Source organism: Miscanthus floridulus, chromosome 2 (assembly GCF_019320115.1).
Source record: "Miscanthus floridulus cultivar M001 chromosome 2, ASM1932011v1, whole genome shotgun sequence".
NCBI classification, from domain to species: domain Eukaryota; kingdom Viridiplantae; phylum Streptophyta; class Magnoliopsida; order Poales; family Poaceae; genus Miscanthus; species Miscanthus floridulus.
Genome location: NC_089581.1, coordinates 79,321,858 through 79,338,053, shown reverse-complemented (window position 1 = coordinate 79,338,053; position 16,196 = coordinate 79,321,858). Strand labels below are relative to the sequence as shown.

The window sequence follows — 16,196 nt, the reverse complement described above, 5'->3', positions numbered from 1 at the left end:
TTATTCCAGTGATCATTAGAAGTGGTATAACAAGTTTGTAAAGTGGTTGATTATGGTCTAATACACCTTAACTACACTTAGGTTACTTGTTGGAACATTGTTCATGTAGATCAAAATGACCAAAATGCCCTCAAGTGCAAGTTTGACTTAATTTGAACCATGGAGTGTCATCGTTTGACTGATTCAAAAGTACAACTTAGAAGCTTTGCATGGCTGTGCACTCTTTACCAAAGTTGTAGCTAATTTATCAAGGAACAAAAGTTGTTTTATGACCAACCTATGAAAATGTGTGGAACATGGTCAAACATGGCCCACAAGTCAGAAATACATGTTGATTTCAACACTGAAAAATATGCTAAGTCTTAACTGCATTTCAGTTGCATCGAGCTCACTTTGGCTTCGTGCAACTTCTGATCCATGGCGAATTAGAGGATGGTCTTTGAAAGGAAATTGTAGATGGATAGTAGGTCTACAACTTTGATGTTCAATTCTTCCCCTAACTCGTCACGGATTAGGAGAAAATCATCGTCGAATACTCGCTGTCAGGCATTGTCATTAGCAACTGAATCGCGTTTTCAGATAACCGTCAGAGTCACCATGGCCGACCGATTCAGAAACTTGAAGCCGCGTGTCCGCCACCCGTCGCCGCTCGCCTGAGCGCGCTGGCCACGCGCCGTGCGCGTTCTGCCGTCGCAGCCGCGTCATGAAGCACCCCAGCGCCTTCCCACCGAGTCGCTGCTCCATTTGCATTTCCTCCGCGCGCAGCACCGAGTCCGCAGCCGTTCGCCATTGCTCCGCCTTCGCCCTGCTCGCTCGCCACCGCAAAAGCGCGTTGCCCGGTTCGTCAGCAGCTGCGCCGTGACCTACTCCACCTCACAGCTGCGTCAGTTAGCCTTGGGTAAGGTCGCTGTGACCTTTCCTACACCGTGCGCCATGGCCGCGCCGGTGACCTCACCGTGGCCAGCACGGCACCATTCCCCTCCTCCTCTCTTAGTTCGTGTTTAGCCTTCTCCATCGCGTGTAGTTGCTTTGGTGTAGATGCTACCACCAATGCTTGTCCAGCCGCGCCGGGACACGGCCGAGCGCCGCCGTGCGCCATGGCCGAGTCGTCGCGCTCCGTGGCCGGAGCACCTAAGGACCACTAGAGCTTCGGATTTGTAGGTCAATCGACGCGTGGGAGCTGGGGAAGCACGTCGGTGCTATTCGTTTCGCCGGGAGGGTTCGCCGTCGGCGAGTTCCCTCGTCGCCGCGCCGGCGGAACCGTCTCCCCTGTCTTCGTCTCGCTGACGGGTGGGGTCAGCTGACGCCCGGGCCCCGCAGGTCAGCCGCCGAGGCTCAGGCGGGATACGGCTTGGGCTGAGCCGCGTCTTGGGCCGCGCCAGCGTTGCTCGTGGGCCGCCGTTCCTTGGGCCAGCCCACCTGTAGCTTTTAGGTTTTCTTAATTGTTTTGTTTAAACTGTTTTTCACAGTTTTGGTGCACCATTTCAAAAATAGGTAACTCAAGTTTTATAGATCCAAATGATGTGGTTCTAATTTTGTTGGGTTCCTGGGCATGTCTTGTATTTAACAAAAATATTATATGGGCACTTGTTTTAGAAAACTTGGATGAATTAAATAGGAGTTTGAAATGTGTTTTTAGAAGCATGCAAACTTGTTTGAATTTTATCTTGAGTTTCTATGGTCCAAAAATTATGAAATTTTGTGGGCAGTCTGTTATTGCTTATGTGAAGCTCTGGTAAAAATTTCAGAGCTAGTGCATGTGTAGTTTTTAAGTTATAGAATTTCCTTTTATTAATAGGTGGATCTTGTGGGAATTTTCGTAATTTTTCTATAGATCCAGTGAAGGTGAAATTTTATGGGTACTATTCTTATGCTATAATGATGCTAGGAAAAATGTGAAATCTGTTGCTTGACACTTTTCATTAGGATTTCTTAATTATGCCATTTTAAGCTAGTATGCCTTATCATTTTTGTGTAGACTGTTCTACTTACTCAATGGCTTTGAAATTTTTATGGTAGTCTATGTGAAGCATGATATAGCTACTGTAATTTTTGTAGATTTTTATGAATAGTTTTACTATATATTGCTTTAATCACCTAATTAATTAAATAAATTAGAAAAAGGTATTAAATAATTTATTTAGAAGTTGGCACTATACCTTCTAGTGTTCCTCTGGTGTGTGAAACAAGTTGGTAAACTTTGTTTGGTCAAATTGGGCTTTTGCACCATCACTAAATAATTAAGTTAGCAACCCTGTCATTGCGGGACAGATTCTAGACTTTCTGGAATTGGAGTTGGCCAACTTCAGAATCATGCTTTGATGTTTACAAATAAATTGTAGAAAATTTCATAAGCTTTCCAGAATGTCCTCTTGCAAGTCATTTGGAGTTATAGAACTCTGGTTATGATAGAATTAAGTTGCTACTTGTTGCATATGAAGCTTTAACTGTTATTTTAAGTATGTCTTTACTATTCTAAGTTCATGGTACTGTTCCTAGGTGTTAGGCCTTTAACTGAAGATGAGCATCTTTATCTTAGGTTATGCAAATTAGGTAAGTTGCTTTTGTTATTTAAGTTAAGTTAGATACATGCTTAAAGTGATTTGAATAGAGCTAATTACTCGGTAAACGAGTGTCCAGTGACGTTTTCATAAACACCCATTGTGATTCATTCATCATGAGCATCATGTCATACCTTATGCATCCATGGTATTTATCTTTTGCATCGGCATGCAATAGGTGTACCGGAAGGAGTGACCCTGCTGGAATTCGAGGAACTGAACGAGCAGCAGCAGCCGACACCGGAGATTCAGGAGGAGCAGCCTTCAGGAGAAGTGCCAGACGAGGTCGCCGTTGAGTGCCCTGACCACCGTCCTTGCAACTTTGTGAAAGGCAAGCCCCGGAGCATATTAAGCCTCCTATTTTCCGAACTGCAGTTACAATATTATTATTACATATATTGTTGCATTAAGTTTAGGTGTTGGATGCAAACGCTTGCTGCATTGGTCACCCACTCCTTGTCTAGATATTGTTACCCTGAATCCTATGTAGCTCAGGCTCGAGTAGTGCTTAGCCCTGCTTTAACGCGGTAGAAGTCGGGTGATTTCCTGTCACCTGCGAGATATAGGAAGATACATGTGGCACGGTTGGCTATATTTGCTATCGTGGAAAAGAACCAGTCTTAATTTGAAATGAAGACCGGACGGAGGCTTGCCGGTTTGCAGTGACTCCGTCTGTGTCGATTAAGGACTGGATCTTGGAGCCTTTCCTGTTCATGTTGAACGCATGCCTCTCTCTTAGTTGGCCGGCCTGAAGACCGACCGCGAAGCCGAGTAGCTCACCTCAGGCCGGGAGTCGATAAGTATAAAGTGCGCCTCGGAAGGGAGCCATAGGCGTGAGTCCAAGGGCAGGTGATTTAAAAGTCCTGGTCGTCCTGGCAGAAGGGTAATCCCTGAGAGTGCTGGCGCTGATCGAACCCGCGAATTTGGTTCCTGAGATGTTCTAAAGGTGACCCACGGCTACCCTTGCTAAGTATGCCAGGGTGAGAGTTAGGAATACCCCCTCAGCTGAGTTGTAATTCGATTCGAATCGCCGTCTCTCCCGGTTAGTGAGAACTTGACGGGCTTATCTCCAATGTAGATACACTTAATAACTTAATGGTTCGGAAATGATGATATGATGATGACAGCCTTATTACACCTGCTATGGTTAATATTGCTTGCTCCTAAGAAGTGAGTGCTCTAGTACAGGTGCTAATCTAGCGGACAGGTAAATAATGATAAACTTGATGCTAAAGTTAAATGGGTTACTATAATCTTAAGCTCTTTTATGCAACTGTGTCAAGCTAGCCCACCTGAAAAGCCTTGCATGATCCTTGGTGTCTTTTATTCTGATTTTCGTCGGGTAAGTCTAGCTGAGTACCTTCTCGTACTCAGGGTTTATTTCCCACCTGTTGCAGATGACCAGTTCTACTTTGGTTGCTGCAAGTACTGCCTTCTCCCTGCTGGGGATGAAGACTAGACCGTTGGGCACGGTCTCTACTAGTTCTCGTACCTGATAATGCTTTTGTGGGACATGACTCTGATCTTGGCAATGTATTTGAAAACTATGATGTTTTGTACTAAACTATGTTGCTTCCGCACACTCAAACTTGGTTTGTAATATTTATTTGAACTCTGATGGATGTAATCCGAATGCTACTTATGAAATGTTGTAACGGATGATGTGTTGTGTCGAATCATTACGATCTTGGTTTGTATGTCGAGAGTTGGTTGAAATCCTTCGTGATTTCCGGACTACCGGGATTATGGGAGCTTAAGTACAGGAATTTGATCGCTTCGGTGATTGTTTTTGTACTTACGTTCTTATGATTTGGTCGGTTCTGTTACAGCAATGTATTTAGAACTTATATTAATGTAATCATTTGAAAGCTATGTTGTTTTCAATAATTGGTTTTAAAACCCAAACTTTTACTATTATTTGTGAATCCATTTGTAATATTATTTTTGCTGTAACTCTGCGTATGTGATGTGTATTTGCTTAATCATGCGATCTTGGTTGTGATGTTGATTTACCGAGGTCTTTCGGGACGCTCGGCGGACTACCGGGTTTATATGAGTGAAAGTATGTGTGTGTCAACGTGTTAGTGGGGACAGCCGTACTTGATCTTGTATAAATTGGGCGGTTCTGTCACAAAGAACCCCTCACAATCACCATGATCGGAGCTAGAGACAATCACCTTCTTCCGCTCAACGATCCTCGCTTCACCCGGCCATCTAGGTGATGGCAACCTATAGGATCTCTAGTACGCCTAGAGGTCGGTGAATAGGTCTGTAACGATTGAACTCAAATTGAAGTCAAATTCACCAGCGGCACTACCGCTCTTTGAGTGTGACACTGCTGCACCTGCAGGAGAGATTAGTTCATAGTTCAAAATCTACCCAATGAAATTTAGATCGAGAAAATTTCTTAGCTTCCTGTAGGGTGGTAAATCATAGATCGACAGCTAAAAGTGGTGGGAACACCACACACAAGTAGATCAACCTCAATCCTAGAAATCACCTCAACAACAACAAGAACACAAGTGTAGCAACACAAGCACAGGATGACACAAGGATTTATCCCATGGTTCAGCTCACCACCAAGGCTTGCCTAAGTCCATGTTGTTGAGGTATACCACTAAGGCTTAGGGATTTGCAACCCTACCTTGTTCTCAAGTCAAGAGAGTAAACTCTTGAGATGAGGGGTGATTTTACTTGCTGTAAGATGTGGTTACAAACCTCCTGAGGCTACCACACAAGTTGGCAAGCTCACCGGGTGATGATCTAGCTGGCTAGGAGCCAAGCTCCAAGAGTAACAAACACAACCACCAGCCAAAATGTGAACCAAGTGCTTTTTAGAGGTTGGAATCAATGGAGATGCTATCTAAACAAGTTTTGGACCCTTATCCCTCAAGGATTGATGGGGAAATCACTAGATTTGCTTGGGGTTTGAGGTCAACAATGGAGTGAGTGAGAGAGAGCTCCTGCTCTATTTTGAGTGTGCTGAATTGAGGAAGAAGGGAGCAGGTTGCTTCATTGCAGTTGGGAAAGAAAGGGAAAGGTATATATACCCCTTAGGCCCCAATGGTCACTTAAATCACAGATAGCCGTTGGGGAGAAAAAGAAAAGGTATAAATACCCATAGCCCCCAATGGACATTGCACCTAAGAGGTCAGGCGAGATGAGGTCTATGGCCTTGATGTCGGGTAGGGCGAGGCCAAAACCAAAGGGTTAGGTGAGCCAGAGCCCACGACCAAAGGGTCGGGCGAGACGGAGCACACGACCAAAGGGTCAGGCGAGCCAGAGCCTATGACCTTGGGGTCGAGCAAGATGGAGCCCATGACCTTGTGGTCGAGCGAGCTGAAGTCCGTGACCTTGGGGTCGGGTGAGACAGAGCCCGTGACCAAAGGGTCAGGTGAGCCAGAGCCCGCGACCTTGGGGTCAGGTGAGCCGGAGCCCATGACCTTAGTGTCGGGCGAGATAAAGCCCACGACCAAAGGGTCGAGTGAGCTAGAGCCTACGACCAAAGGGTCAGGCAAGACAGAGCCTGTGACCAAAGGGTTGGGCGAGCTAGAGCCAGCAACCTTGGGGTCGGGCGAGACAGAGCCCATGACCAAAGGGTCAAGCGAGATAGAGCCCATGACCTTGGGGTTGGGCGAGACAGAGCCCACGACCAAAGGGTCGGGTGAGCTAGAGGCCATGACCTTGGGGTCAGGCGAGATGAAGCCCATGACCAAACGATCGGGCCAGCCAGAGCCCATGACCTTGGGGTTGGGCGAGACAAAGCCTACGACCAAAGGGTCAGGCGAGCCAGAGCCCACGACCAAAGGGTCAGGCAAACCAGATCCTGCATCCAAGGGGTCGGGCAAGTCAGAGCTCGCACCCCACAAGACAGTAAGGATAATAGTGAAGTGTAGACTGTCTTGGCTATGAATTTGAGGATGCATGTGGTTGTTTGAGCACTTGGTAGCATAGATTAGCTAAAGCATTGTGCCCCCCTTTATAGTAAGCTTTTCTTATACTCAAATTCAATATATAAAAGAATTTAAACCTCCTTTGAGTTTGAAGCCATCTATATTTGTAGTTGGGGGCTCCTTCATTTCGAATATAAATTCCCTGCTTGTCATCTTGATAAATCTCATTAGTTCTCTAATTGTGAGGTCATTATCACCAAAACCCACAATTAAGGCTTGATTGCACTTTCAATCTCCTCCTTTTTGGTGATTGATGACAACCCAATTAGAGCTTACAAAAGATATGAAATAAATACTAAGACTTTTTGAGCCATGGGTGTAGAGTCTCCCCCTAAATATGTGAATAGAGACTTGAATTCTCAATTTGGCATAAGAAGCCAAGATTCACATTTTAGTGAAAGTGATGGGGCTCCCCCTACATCCAAGCTCCTATGGGTTATGGACATACTATGACAGGTATGTAAAACATGATGCAAATGATAGTTTATGCACACAGGTGCTTGCTGCTGTGTGGCAGAGCCACACCTGACTGTATGAGCAAGACAGAGTCAAGCACCACACAACTAGCTCAGACAAAAGGATATGCAACCTAGCACAGTAAGATGACTTCTAATCCACACAACGATACATGTCCATATCTGATAAACAAAGAGTCAAATAGTAGAATTATTTCACAATTTAAAGTTTTGAGCAACTCTCAAACTTTCCTCCTAGTGAAGACTAACACTCATCGAATAGGACATGAAGCGCAGATGTTGCAAAAAGTTGTTGACCCCTCTAATTTTCTCCCCCTTTGGCTTAAAGCACCAAAAAGAGAGGAGAAGAAGAAAGATCAACACCTACTTGTTATCTCCCAGGATGTTAGTCCAATCAATATCATCACCTCCTGCAGCAGTCCCGGCACCACCATCACAATCATCGTCGTCGGAGTCAATACGTGCATAGCACTAACGGTGAGTGGTGGTGGTGTAGCAAGTGAAACGAGTGGAACGCCTCGGCTCTTGTCTCTGACAGTATCTCTCTAGGGTCTCATCCCAATCTGTTGCCCATCCCTACTGCTCCTTCTCATCATCTGAATCTATGTCAGAGAGACTTGGAAGGTCATACTGTGGAGGAGGTGGAATAGGAGGAAGTGGTGGAAGGTCCTGTCCATGCTGCTGACGTTGCTCAAGTTGTGTCTCATACACTCTGTCAGTTGCATAGGTGCACTTTCTAAAGATTTCCTTCAACCACTTGCCAAACTTCTTCATCTTGCCTCCACTGCGAGACCTAGAGAAGTGAGATTCAGGGATATCTACATGAGCATGAGAGCTCCCCACTCCCTGAGTAGCTGTAGCAGGCTAAGTCTTCTCAATTTTGTAGATGGTGTGCATCCCATTCTTTGGAAAATAAAATCTAGTGACCCTCTCAATCAAGAACATGAGGTAGGGGGCATAGGGTAGACCCCTCCTCCCATCCTCCATGGCAAATCTCAATTCAGTCCATATGAATCTAGGGACATTGACCCTATCCCCACCTGGAGCGAATCTAGCCAACACATTTCTCACATAGCCATTAATATTTGAGGCTGCTCCATCCTTTGGGTTGATGGTGTTCCTGATGAGGTTGTTGAGGATGTAATAGAAGCTATGTAGACCACTCATCTTGCCATCTGCAATCCTTCTATCTCTCCACATGTAACTGATGTCACAGATCTCAACTCGAGGCTCATCATGAATTTAAGTGTAACCTTTGTGCTCCTCCGCAAAGCCAAGAATCCAGCTAAAAGTGATAAAGTTGACTTGGTAGTGCTGACCATCAGTCATCTAGTGAATCTCATTAGAGGTCTGGTCATAGAAGTATGTGGCAGGAAACTGTGCAAGGACTTCCTCATTCCAGTTATACTAGAAACCCATGATGTCTGAAAGCTGGAACCTGTCACACATTTTGATCACCATGTCAAACGCAGGCTCCTCCTTGTCCTACATCTCATCCAAATCAATATACTACATCTTGGTGATCTTGGTTTTCTTGGATGCAAGAATGGCAGTGGCATAAAAGTTGGAATGAAACTCATTCTAGAATCCATAATCAATGCCCAAATCTTTGCGCACTACATAGGGATTGATCTCCCTTGCCTCTTCCACCATCTTCCAACTCTTGGAATAGTTGACAACTGCATGCTGGCGGGAGTCATCTCGATGTCTCATGATGATCTCACCCTCAAAATCTCTCATGTATCTACCATCAAACTCAGAAGCATGCTGTGGGGTGTTGGGAATGGCATTAGTGGTACAACCTATCATCTCTAGCCTCTCCTCATCTTCAATGTATTGCTCATGCCTCCCCTTATCACCAAGTCCCCTTGGAGCTGCACTACTGCCTATTGCTATTGACCTCCCTCGACCACGGTGAGGTGGATCCTTGTCTCTTTGTTCATTCATCTTCCTTTTTCCCCTTCGGTCATTATCTCTATGCTCCATCTTCTCAACCGAGGATAGGTGAGGAGAGGGAAGAAACTACTCGGGCTAGGGGCAGTAGTAGCCGTTAGTGTCATTGAGGGAGAGCTGGCAGCTGCCGCGGCACTACCAAAGATTGGCAACACGTGTCCAAGCGATGGCGACAGCACGAGCGCGAGAGGCGTCAAGGTCAGGGGGAAAGAGAGAGAGAGGGAAGGAAGTTACTATGGTCCTGAGGATAAGAAGAAGAATAAATGGGCCCTGCAGTAAAACTATTTGGGCAGAATCTTGTAACGCCCTAGAGTCCAAATGGCTTAGATCCACTCTGCATGCTGAGCGAACCACACCTACCACCATCCCACTTACGCTTTTGTCCTCACTTCGCATAAAAGAATTAACCCGGGGATGGTGGGATGGACTCTAGAAGCCTTATATGTTGGTCTATCCCACCTTTAACAACCAAGGTGGGACTAAACTCTCCACAATATCTCATTAACTTGCATATGGGCCACTATGGGCCAAATTCCAAACTGGGCCAGATGTCACATACACCCCCCCTCAAAGGAACCGACGTCCTCGTCGGCCCAACACACCCACAACCAGGCAAACAATGACCAGGAACGTTTCCTCTTAGCACACGCAACCATGCGCCCAGTGCTAGCACATGTGCCATGCCGTGCACCCTGCAGGGCCTACATGTGCAATGAACCCCATGTCCACACCCCTGGCCCGCACGCACCCGTGGCCATGAAGGCTGGCTCTGATACCATTTTGTAACGCCCTAGAGTCCAAACGGCTCAGATCCACTCTACACGCTGAGCGAACCACACCTACCACCATCCCACTTATGCTTTCATCCTCACTTCGTGTAAAAGGATTAACCCGGGGATGGTGGGATGCACTCTAGAAGCCTTATATGTTGGTCTATCCCACCTTTAATGTAACACCTCGGGTGTTAGCCTTGCATAACTTGACTCGTATAGCATGAGCATGATCATAAAGCATTCATATACAAGCTTTGACATTTGAAACATTCGATTGAAACATGTGCAACATTCTTATTATTTCATGTTTCCATGTGTATGTGCATATGATCATGAGTGTAAACATGTAGATGATTGTGTGACCTTGCAAATAGCTTAAACATGTTTAGAATATCATCATGAACAACTTTGGTATTTAGGGCTAGGGCTAATTAGGTCATTAAGTCATAGTTTGAGTATGTATCATCATTTGAATGTAGCTTGTTTGACCAAGTTTGAACTAGGTGTTAGAGACCTTGCATGGAGGAGATCACTAAAGCAAAGTTGTAGTGTTTGACATAAGGAACAACTTTTATTTTTAGGTCATTGACTGATTCAGCTCCTAGCATGCTTGAATAGGTCCCACAAAAATCAGCAAAATCAAGATTTCAACACTTAAGAAATTTTTCTAAGTATTGTACCCTAACCATGCTGACAGCCGATGTTTGGGATGATTTTACTCCGTTCTGTTGCGAATTAGGACAAGTTCTTTGAACAAGATTTGTAGCTGGTACTTCGGGCTTCAACTTTGGTTTAGTAAGTTTTGGCTAGAAGTCCACGGATTAGGAGTTTGATCGACTCAAAAACACGCTATCAGGCTGCTCCTCGCTCGACTGAACGAACTGAATCACAATCTTTAGTGGCCGACCGGTTCAGGTCTTGGCCACCGCGTGGACGCGAGGCTGGCCGCGCGTCGCCGGCGCTCTGACCAGCGCAGCCAAGGCAGGCAGACGCATGCCTTCAACTCCCTAGCGTCCGCCCGCTCCCTCCCGTGCTCACCATTTTCATTTTCCCCAGCCTCATTCCTCGCCGCAGCAGCAGCCGAGCACAGCACCGCTCCGCCGAGCCCGCCTGAGATCACCGCCGCCCCATTCTTCAATCAGTCGCGCCTAAAGCTTCGCCTCCCTCTGCTCTATCCTTCCCTCATAGCAGCATCCACAACCATTCCATTGGTAAGCTAAGTTCGCCTTGCGCCGCCGCGGGGATGCCTCGCCGGAGCTCCGCCATGGCCGCTGCCGTGGCCATGCTTCGTCGGAGCAGCTCCAGCCGTTTAGGTCGCGTAGCCACCGTCGTAGAGTCTTCGTAGTCCTGTAGAGTGCGTCGTTTGACTTCGCCATGGCCTCCACCGGCGTGGTGCCGCCGTCCTGCTCCTCCGAGCCACCATGGCCGCCACCGTCGTAGTTAGCGCTGGTGAGAGGCCCCACCAAGTATCTCAATGGGTGCGCTAGGTCACGAGTGTCATGTAGCCTAGACGTCATCGCCGGCGAAGCTCGCCGTCGACGAGCCATAGCCGCGCAGTGCCGAGCAGCGCCGCTGCTCTGTTCGTGGCTCACTGGCATGTGGGGTCCCCTGTCAGGCGGGTCCCACCGGGCAGCGACAGGAGTAGAATAGGCTAGTTCATTTAAATCCAGATCTGGTGTTGTTTTGTAAATTTTGTATCTTCAGTTTGATAGCTCCAAAAATTGTGAAATAAATTGGTTAGTGTTCCTTAGGAAGTGTAGTATTTAGGAAAAATATGTTTTTAACATTTGCAGTAGAAATTTTTTGGAGATTTAAATGGGGATTTGAAATGTGCTTTTGAATGCATTCAAATTTGTTTATTTTATATCTAGAGTTCCTGTGCTAAAAATTTATGAAATTTTTGTGGTAAGCTAGTATTAGCATATATGAACTTTGGTAAAAATTTGAGGACCAGTGCATGTGTAGATTTATAGTTATAGATTTTTCTTTTATGAATAGTTAATCCTTGCATGAATTTTTATAAATTATTTAGGAATCCAAAATTCATGAAATTTGTTGGAAGTAATCCTAGTACCATATGGATGCTAGAAAAAATAGGAAATCTATTGCTTGACACTTTTCAATAGGGTTTTCCATTTATGCTATTTCAAGCCTTGCTGCCTTATCATTATTGTATAGGATGTTCTACTTGGTAAAATGACATGAAAATTTTATAGTAGTCCTTTGATAGCATTAGTAAGGCACTGTAAATTTTTGAGAATTTATGAAGCACATCTGGTATATGTTTATTATTTAACCTAGATATTGAAATAAAATAATAAAGGCATTTAAATAAATAGTTTGGGCTTCACCATTATATTATCTTAACTGTAATTGGTATGCTTAAACTATTGGTAGATATTATGTTGTCAAATTTTGAATGATTACCTAAAGTAGAAGTATTGTTACTTTGTATTGCATATTGAATAGTTTCCGGACAGATTCTGGAGTTTGATGAGTTGCATGTTGAAAATGATGTGTACTGTAAAAATGGTTAATAACAAAGTTGTAGAGAATTTGATAAGCTTTCCAGAAAGTCTAGGATCACTGTATTTGGATTAGTAGAACTCCAGTTATGAGTGAAAAAAGTAGCTACTGTTTTGTGTCATAATCAATGCATTGTGAAAGTAGATGATTAAATAATCGAGAAGAGATATGCACCTACTCAATAAACATGATACACTTGTTAACATATATGCATTCGTAATACTTATGCCATACTCATGCATCTAGGATCGGAGGAAGAGATAACATTGCTGGACTTCGAAGAAGCAGAGGAAGGGAATCAGCAAGAGGATCCGCAAGCCGCAGCTCCCGAAGGCATGGAGCAGAACCCTGAAGAGCTTCCGGAGTGTCCTGACCACCGCCCTACTTCCTTTCTGCGAGGCAAGCCCCGGAGCATTATAAGTCTCCTAATAATTTACAAATGTTTACTTACGTACTTATGATTGATGCATTAGGTTATAAGAGTTGAATGGAACCACTTGATGCATGTAAATTCCTTGTCCAGATATTAACCCTTTAACCGGTATGGGTCTAGGATCGAATATGCTTAGCCATGCTTAGACCGGTAGAAGTCAGGTGATGTCCTGTCACCTATGAGATATAGGTGGATACCAGAGCACGGTTGGCTATATTTGCTATCGTGGAACAGAACCATGGGGTAAAAGAAAATCGAGACCGGATGGGAAGTCGATAGAGAAGCAACAAGACATGGAGGTCTTGGGTGTGGATCTATCCCTGTCTGTGTCGATTAAGGACCGTACCGTTGTTGGCGCTTTTGACAAGATTGAACGCATGCCTCTCACTTAGCTAGCCGGATAAGTCGTTCCGACCACGAAGCCGAGTAATTCAACTCAGGCTAGGAACCGTTCTGTTGTGCGCTCCTTCCGGGGAACGATCAGACTGAGCCCAAGGGTAGGCTTGGCCTGAGCATCCTGGCATCTGGTGTTCCAGATTGTGCGGCGCGGTACGGACCTGCGAAATGTGTACCTGAGTTGTACCAAAGGTGACCTAAGGCTATCGTGGCTGGTAGACCTGGGTTTGTGTTAGGAATAAATTCCCAGCTGGTTGAAATCGATTCGAATCGCCGTCTCTCCCGGATAGTGAGAAACTTGGCTAGTCCCAACATCGTAGTAACTGTGTTATGAAACATGATGGTTCGAATGAATATGGAATTACAATACCTGCTATGGTTACTATTGTAGGCTTCTAAATGATATACCACATGTTTGGCATAGGATAGTTGCTAATCTAGAAATGGATAGTTATAATTAACCTGATAAAGAAATTGTAACTGTACCATAATTCAATTGCTTTTACGCAAAATTGTTGTCAAGTTACGTCCACTTATACAGCCTTGCATAATCCTTGGAGTCATGTTATTTCTGATTCATGACGGGTAAGTCTAGCTGAGTTCCTTCTCGTACTCAGGGTTTATTTTCCCATTGTTGCAGATGGCACTGTGTATCATGGTTATTGTAAGAGTTGCTTCTATCCCGCCGTGGATGAGGAGTAAGCCTTGGGCAGGCTTCTTTAGTAATTCCTATCCTTGCTTTTGTGGACCGTGATCCGATTTGGCACTGTATCAAACTATGTTGGAAACTTTATTTTCGAACTTAATTGCTTCCGCTTTATTTATTAAACTTGGTTTGTAATAACTTTTATTCGTACTCTGATGATGAAATGTATCTATGAACTTTATGTAATATGTGGCATGTATGTTGAATCCTGTACGATCTTGGTTGTTGTAAATTGTTTATCGAGACCCGTCGTGGTACTCGACGGACTACCGGGTTTATATGGGTTCAAGTATGATAGTGCGACCGCTTGCGGGCTGCCATTGTACTTGTACTCTTATAAATTGGTCAGTTTTGCGACAGCTAGTATCAGAGCAAGATTCAACGTTATTTGTCACAAGTGTATTTAAAACAAAAGTTTTTGTTTTCCAAAAACCCTTCTCTAGCAACTAATAGTTATATAATAGGTATTTGAAATCTAAAGTGTGCCAATGATCACTTTCCTTATGCCCAAATTAAGGACTATTAGGTGGCTATTTAAGTACTAACATGGGGGTTTTTACTTCGTCGTCCATACGGCGTGCTATAGTATGGATGCCATTCACTTGAGTGGTAATGTATGGATCAAATGCCTCTACGCCAAGGTAAGATGATGAGTGTATGACCGCAAGATGTGAGAGTGCGGTCGGGAAGAGTTAGCTTTGGTACGGCTATGTATGCATGCTTGCATGTGTATATGGTACGTATTTAATTGTGGGTTTAAATTATTGTCGGGTAGATTGATACGGAAGTATATGTATGGGTTTACATATATGAAAGTATTTACCACTACATTCTGCATATTTCATTATGGGTTTAGGGCTGAAATAGAATTCTTATGCAGGTACACTAACAACGAAACATGTAGCTCGACTAGTTACGCTATTTATGAGAGAACGTATGTATGCCACCGTGTCTACCATTAGAAACAAAATTTTCCTAAGTTTGTGAGGACATACGGAGTGAGCATGCATCATGATAATTATCATTCACATAATTACATTGTTCCTCCCCTTATAAAATTCTTACTCGGTTATGTAACTCTTATCCATTATGGCATTGTCTCACCAAAGGGTACATGTTAATGGTGCAGATGGCACGCACCAAGCAGATTGCTCGCAAGTCCACCAGAGGCAGAGCTCCCAGCCGTCAGCTTGCTCCACGTACCCGTCAATGTCACACGTTCCTTGGAGAGTTTGGGATGCCCACACTCTTGTGGAGAGTGCTCAGCTATGTAGGCTATCCTGATGGAATGGAACCCCGCTACTTCTGGGCGAATGAGCAGTTGGGGGAAGGTCTCTTGGTTACTGTGGAGGCTGTTGTTCATCCCTGAGGTGACGATTCTGAGTGGACAGGCTGGTGTTATGAGTCAACTAGCAGGACTGCTGAAGAAGCAGCTGGCAGGGCAGCCTTTGGGATCCTGAGTGATATCATGGATCATTTTCCTCAGGAGCTGGCAGCCGCTTTGGCTGGAGTCTTTCCAAGGGGTAACCCCTCCACTGACTCATGGCAGTAGGCAAGAGGAAGATCCTTGGAGATTGGTGCAGCAGAAGGGCAGAACAGTGATAACCCTTCCATGAGCGCCATGTTCGCAGTGATGAGAGTGTTAGATGGAGTAGAATGTAGTCTCAGACGAGTGTCTGGTGCTCTTGGTCATGCCCGCGAGGACCGACGTCAGCTTCAGAGGGAGCACGACGCCGAGATTGAGAGGCTCACTAAAGAGATGACTTGGTTAACTCACCAGCAGAATGCAGCCTAGTCCAGGGAAGATGTTCTGAGAGCTCGACAGTTCGAGCTGGGGCAGCAGCTGGCCAATGCGGAAGAATACAACGATCACCTACATGAAGAGGTTCATCTACTGAACAACTAGCTCCACCCTTATGTCCCACCTAGAGCCGCAGAGATGGATCTAGAAGGGGACGAGGAAGAAGAAGTAGAGCCTGAAGAAGAAGTGGAGCCTGAGGAAGGAGATGATCCTACGTCTGACCTCGATAGTGATCATGATGAGGATTAGATCGCTTGGTACTTAGTGGAAGGTCTAATGTATCCCCTTTATTCATGTAATGGGCCTGTAGTTCGAATTTGGCATTAGTAACCCGACTATCATGTAATGTTGATTAATCGCACGTTTGGTTGAACATCAATGCAATTCTAGTCCTTTGTCGGTAATCACGATTTAAATTTGCATGCATTATGAGCGCGATAAGTGGTCTAATTGGGGATGTCATGTTGCGAGAATGAAGTGTTATGCCTCTGTTTTTATTGTGATTTTGAGAATTTTCTCCAGTAATTTTAGTTTGGCATGAGTACCTAATTCATCTGCAATCTCTTGGCATCAACCAATAATCGCTTATTGTTGCAACTTCGTAGATGACGCGCACCC

At 45.0% G+C, this 16,196-nt stretch overlaps 1 protein-coding gene across 1 annotated transcript; it reads right to left on the bottom strand.

Moving 5' to 3' along the window:
- Positions 1-5,728: 5,728 nt before the first annotated feature.
- On the bottom strand, positions 5,729-6,271 carry LOC136536743 (uncharacterized). The gene has a single exon (XM_066528933.1). It carries the CDS (start codon positions 6,269-6,271, stop codon positions 5,729-5,731), a length of 543 nt encoding a protein of 180 aa, XP_066385030.1.
- Positions 6,272-16,196: the final 9,925 nt, after the last annotated feature.

Bases quoted from the DNA above. Each gene is read 5' to 3' on its own strand.
- LOC136536743 (XM_066528933.1), bottom strand. From the start codon at position 6,271: ATGGGCTTCATCTCGCCTGACCCCAAGGTCATGGCCTCTAGCTCACCC.